Raw genomic sequence first — 6454 nt, 5'->3', positions numbered from 1 at the left:
ACAAAAAGAATATTGGGTGTTCAGTTCACTTTGCAAGTGTTGCAAAGTCATAAAATTTTAGAAGAGAGATTATTTTAAAAATATTATATCTATAAGGAATCAGTTCATTATTTTAAAAATTTGACACTGAAATCTTAAGAAACAAAGTTTAAATAATAATAACATTTTAATTAATAACAATTTTTTAATCTCCATTACATTTAGTATTCAATTTAAATTAGTCAACAACTTAGATCTAACTGTTTTGTATTCAAAATGAACATAACAATAACATGAAAACACTAAATATAAGATCGAGTAATTGCAAAGGGACACCTGAAACAGAAGATCCAAAATATGCTGTGAATGACAAGCACACGTGTGATTGTAGATCAGAGAAAATGAACTGAGAAAATCTCTAAAACCCGGGACCAGTTCAATAGGGTTTTATTACACAACTTGAAATAGTAATATTCATATATTGAATCCTTCTATGAACTGTAGTTAAATATATTTTCATTAAATATTTGTCACAATTAAATTACGATAAAATACAATGTCTAATTTATACTTCATTTATTTAGCAACTAATACCATTCAAAATGTAAAATTAGTAAAAGAAAAATTAAATACTATACTATCTCAGCACTGAGACTAACAGAATTGTAAGGAGTAACACCAAGTTCAATTCTGTTGGTGTTACCGTCACCAGTTACCACCGCTGCTGCGGTTGATACAATAGCAGCGGTGGTAACAGTGGATCCCTTACGTTTCTTCTTCTCGTAAGGAATTCCTCTAGCTTTAGCTTGACCTTCTCTAACTTCTCTGAGATAAATCCTAACCGCTTTAGTTCCAAACGGATTACTCTCTTGTTTACCGCCGTTTTCCTCGAAAGCGGCTCTGAGACGTCCTATGAGAGCGTCGAGACTTCCCCAGGCCTGCTTGAGCGGACAAGCGCACGGCGAAGGAGGGTTAGGTTGTCCGAAATAAGGACAACCAGTCACGTGCACCTTCGTCTTCCCGAATTGATCGAGGTATTTCAAAAACTCAATCACGTGCGCTCCGCTGCAACGTGCTAGGGTTAATGGAGGTTTGTGATTTGGAAGATACTGTTGGAACGTGTTCCAGTCTCGTCGCTTTTGTGACTCGTATCGGCTTGGTGTTGGTGGTGATGAGTCCGGTTGAGGTTGTGCTGACGGTGGCGGTGGTGGTTCTCCACCCGATGCAGCTTCCATTATGACGGTGACTTTTGGTAATATGCGTGAGAGAAGGATTGGTATTATGGAGAGGAAAAGAGAGAGAGATTGGGTGGTGATGGGACGTAAAATAGTTTGAATGAATGAATAATGGATTTTGAATTGAATGAATGGAGAGTGGTGGTGGGGACGAATTATAGAGTGTGGAGAGATTGTTTACAATTTCACAAACAGTGGGGTCATCTTGACGTGACAGGATTGGAATTACAGTACCATTTACATTCACTACTACTCTAACTCTACTATAGTATGGCCCTCTCTCTATACTACTATAACTCCTATCTATACGTCATCTTTTTTGGTTACATGATGAGAAGAAAACTAACACATCGATAAACAAAAAGGCAATACTAAATAAGTACTAGTACTATTTAATGACCTATTTGAGGAGATGGTTATTGATTTTTTGTTTTGTTTTTTATTTTAATAATTATTTTAAGGAAACACAAAAATAATTTTATTTGAATCTCAAAATCACAAAAAATAAGTTGGCAAAACTAACTCTTTTTAACCTCTTATCTTTATTTTAGGGTTTATCTGATAACTATTTTTTTTCATGTTAATTCCTTAACTTTTTATTTAACTTTTTATTGAAGTGTCAAACTTTAATTTTTTTTTAATTAAAATTGATGGATGAAAATAAATCTTGAAATATATTTAAAAGACCTAATAAATTTTTTTTGAAGGACAAGAATGAATTATGAAATTAAGTTAAAGATTGCAAAAGAATTAATTAATATCTTTATGTCATTTAAGGGAATGAATGAAAATTATTATATAATGGAATTGGAATAGATCGTGAACAAAGGAGCAAAATTTATTGCGTTGGACCCAAGTTTTTGATGTGGTGGACATAGAAATGATCTGCAAGGTTAACACTTCAATGCTGAAGTCAGTAAGATAGTGATAATGAATTTGAATATCTTAAATAACGTGTCTTTCCTCTTAAATATGATAAATGATTAACAGTAGAGCATGAAGTGAGGTGTAGATTGTGATCAACTGTCATATTGATTTAGACGGTCAACAAAGCTCTAGTAGACAAAATTGTCTACTTCCAAGAAAGAAAGGTTATACATGTTTTGCGCATTTTGCTGCCTACACCGTATTATTGGGCCTTTTGAACGACCCAAAATTGTTGTCCCTTAAGCCCTTGTTTTTTGCTTTGCAAGATAAGATTTTTCCATATATACTCCAACCCCACCACTAGATCCGAGGAAGTGAAATCCTTTGATGGAACGTTACTATTATCGGGAACAAGCACATTTAATATCCCTCTCGTAAAAGGTAACGTTTCGTTAGGAATGAATGACATGCGTCACTACATTAGTTGATGATAATGTTTCCTTTTCTTTAGAGTACTTGAGTACTTTTAACATTTGTTATGAAATCCTAACCTTTGGTGATGCGCGGTGGAACATACAAGCCTTAATGGATGATTCGCCTATACGAGGTCTCTGAAGCGTTATTTCATCTCTTTTCTACCATTAACAACCTACAAAAGAATTTTTTATGCTTTTCCTTGTCATTCTTTCTTGCAAGCTTTTAGTTTCACCCTCTAGTCAAGTTTATACAAGATCTTTGCTCGTTGGCACTTGGCATGTATGATCAATCGATCTATTTTCTTCAAAATAAAGCCAACATTTTCTTCTTACTTTTGCCTTTTTTGAGGGTTTCTGGGTAGTGAGCTTTTGATACTTCTGTTTCGCTTTTCAAAATATTTCTCCTACGGTCGATGCTTTATGGTAGGATTCATCCGCATTTAAACTTGTTTGTCAATATTTTCTTGTCTGCATCAGGTTCTTCTTTGTAGGGCTCCTTATTATAGGGATCTTACTGAATATAACTAGGAAGGTTAAGAAAGATATCTTGGCCGAATGGATGAACCAGGAAACACTAGAGATTGACATCATTTTTTCCTGCAATTGTGGTTTAGATTTCACTTTTACTAACGTGGGGGGTCTTCGTCTTACAGGGGAGTGTTTCCCTCATACGAGGATAATAAGATATGCAACAAATATGACGAGTGTGTCATCCCCTTCCATGAGTGCTTATTCTCCCTCATAGGGTTTTCGTCTTCAATTTAATGACTTTGAAATTAATGTTATGAATCACTTGATGACCGCCCCTTTGCAATTGCATCTAGTAAGCCGAGAGTTTGTCAAGGTTTTCTTACATTTGTGCGAGTATAAGGGTGGTAGGTGATAAGTTCCAAAATATGGTAAATATACACATTGAATGAGGGCACTTATTAACTTGTTTCACAAGTTTTTCATATAAAAACTCCAACTATATTTTAGAAACTAGTTTTATTAGGCAAATAGTCAATATTTACATCTCATACCTAATTATAAACATTTTAAAGGTATCTTTACTTGCCTTGAAGATTGATCCGATGTCGCACACATGTCAAAAACGAGTAACTAAGAACAGTAATCTAAGGAAGCGACACTCGAGTATCGTATCGCAAGGACTCTTGGCAAATTAACCAAATAAGAAAATAAAATAGGGGATTTCAATTCGATTTAGAATAAGTGATTATGAAATAAGTTGATCTATTGTTTTGGTTTCCTAACTTATCATTGGTTAATATAATTTTCATGCCCTAAGAGGATTCTAATCCTTTTTCGATTACAATAACAATAACAAGCGCATTGATACTAATATATGATATGTGTTCCTAATTTCTGAATTAAGCAAACGGGTTAGGCACATGCGAATTAAGCAAATGCAATTATGGATCATATATCAGTCAAAATTAATCAACACATATTCTATAGAACTTGAATAAAGCATACAAGAGATATAACAAAATATTGAAAGAGAAAAGACATTTGATTGAAAATTAAGAAACTTCAAAGTATTGGTGGAAATCGATTACAACAAATCAACCTTGTAAACTTTAGTTATCCATGAAATCGTCTAACTAATATTGTGTCTTCAAAATTAAGAATAGGATTATTTTAGTAGTGAAAAACCTAATATAATAAAAGGGAAATTCGGACCCTTATGGGATCCGACCCGAAAATTACAAAAACTGACCCAAACTAACTATTTTAATTAAGTCTGGAACTTCGATGAATTATTCGATCCTCCTTCACTCCAAATCAGCTTTTGACTTAAACAAGAAACTTGTAACTCTTTCTCTTAGATTTCCAATAGATATTAGAATGCATCAATCTGATTTTCATAACTCAAGTTATGGTCTGCATAGTGACAAGGTATCAAATAACTATTTATGCTAAAAATAAAGTACGAAAATAAAATGAAACCAAAAATAAACTTAAATATAAAAACACACTAAAATAGTAAAAATAGTAGAATAAACTATAAAGTTGTCTAAGTATAATAGTAGAAGAATGTGCATCAAAATGCACTAATCAAATTCTCCCACACTTAAACTTTTGCACTCTGAGAAAAATTATAAATTTAAAACTCAAAACAGAAAAAAAACAAGAACAAAACAAAACATGCAATTCCAAAGGTTCTCAGGATACAAAGTGCAAGCAAAATACTAAGTCTAAGTTTCAAGAAATGCATTAATAAGTAACTCTTTCATGATATTCAAAGCAAATATGAAAAACAGATTACCAAAGAGTACATCAAAAGCAGCAAGATCCTCACAAGATAAAATTCACTGAACTCTCAAGTGTTTAGATTGGTTGTGTACACTCAAAACATATCATGAAAGAAAGTACTACCATAAGCTTGAAAAAACTCTAACATCCATAATTGAATTACATGCACACAAATATCAAAAGGACTTTTATTCGGTTGTAACTTGGTCATGATACGGGTGAGATAAATCCTAAGGTGGTACTGAGCTAAAATTCAAAGGATCAAAAGAAAATTGAAAGAGTTGCGGGAGTTGAACTAAAAATATTTCGTTAACTTTCAAACAATAACTTCTCAGCTATTTTTCTTTTTTTTTTATCTTTTTATTTTTTTTTTCCTTTTTCAGATCATAAGGAATATGTAATGACATCCTTCTTTTCTTTTTCTATTCTTTTAAATTTTTTTCTTTTTCAACTTTGTTTTCCTTTTGTTATGGAAACTTTTTTTTTGAATTAAATATCACAACTATAAGTATTCAACCCCACACAACTCCAACAAGATTATTTCAACTCTATGAATGAATGATAACATTGTTTTTCACTTTCAGGCTTATAATGAGTTTAAACAAAGAATGAGATAATCGACTCAAGGGGGTTTTCAAACAAGGGATGGTATTATTCAGGATTGGCTTTTTGGCTACTGGCTAAAAAATAAACAAAATAAAAATAAGTTGCATTTATTATAATAATGTGTATAAGTAAACAAAAAGTTCCAACAAGAGTCAATTCAAGTTCTAGAGACTAACAAGCATGAGTGAAACACGCAAGAAAGAAAGAGATGGATTTTTGAATGTTATCCATTAAAATGCTCAAAATCTCACAAGGTTAATTGATCTACCATAAATGATATGCAATTTAGAGTTTAGTCCTACATATCATACTAAGAATGCACAAAAAGAATCAATCACATCACATCCCAAGTCTTTAATCAAGAGAACAAAGAAAATACTCACAATTGCAACTCGAAAGCCACAGAAAAAACATGTCATTTTTAAAATAAAATAAAATAAGTAAGTAAATGAAAAACAAGAAAACACACAAGTAAATGATTTCCTTCCCCGCACTTAAGACACACATTATCCTCAATGAAAGAACATAAGTATAAATTAAGAGAGAAGAGAGATAGGAAAGAACACATCCGAGGAGTCAAGGCGGATAAATGACAACATAAACAATCTTTCTCAAAGAGAGCTTTTTTACAATATCTTCTTCCAAAGTGGGAATCTTATGGAGTAGCTTAAGGCGATGTCCATTGACTTTGAAATTTTTTATCAGTGCCTTCACTTTTTATTCCTGGGTCAAAAAACATTTTTCTATAGGTGAAAGTATCGAATAGACAAATGAAAGTGGTCTTCTTTTTATCCTCTGATACAATATAGATCTCATTTTTTACAACATCCAAGATCAATGGGTTAAACAGCCTTTAGGGATGCCTTACTACTTTTGCTCCATCTTCAAGTAAGACCTGATTCATACACATTGATGAGCTAATACCAGGAATGTCAGTCAGGGTCCATCCAATTGCCTTCTCATGTTCCCTCAATACTTGTAATAACTTTTGTTCCTGTTCAGATTCAAATTTAAATGAAGTTATTACAGGAAAAT

At 32.6% G+C, this 6454-nt stretch overlaps 1 protein-coding gene across 1 annotated transcript; it reads right to left on the bottom strand.

Annotated features, from left to right (window-relative positions):
- Window positions 1-475: 475 nt before the first annotated feature.
- LOC127097084 (protein LIGHT-DEPENDENT SHORT HYPOCOTYLS 5) lies at window positions 476-1383 on the bottom strand. The gene has a single exon (XM_051035596.1). It carries the CDS (start codon window positions 1212-1214, stop codon window positions 612-614), a length of 603 nt encoding a protein of 200 aa, XP_050891553.1. The 5' UTR covers window positions 1215-1383; the 3' UTR covers window positions 476-611.
- Between the last annotated feature and the right edge of the window lie 5071 nt (window positions 1384-6454).

The sequence above is a fragment of the Lathyrus oleraceus genome, chromosome 6 (assembly GCF_024323335.1).
Source record: "Lathyrus oleraceus cultivar Zhongwan6 chromosome 6, CAAS_Psat_ZW6_1.0, whole genome shotgun sequence".
Taxonomy (NCBI): domain Eukaryota; kingdom Viridiplantae; phylum Streptophyta; class Magnoliopsida; order Fabales; family Fabaceae; genus Lathyrus; species Lathyrus oleraceus.
The sequence above is the reverse complement of the archived record's forward strand: the minus strand, read 5'-3'. Positions and strand labels throughout refer to the sequence as shown.

Bases quoted from the DNA above. Each gene is read 5' to 3' on its own strand.
- LOC127097084 (XM_051035596.1), bottom strand. From the start codon at position 1,214: ATGGAAGCTGCATCGGGTGGAGAACCACCACCGCCACCGTCAGCACAA.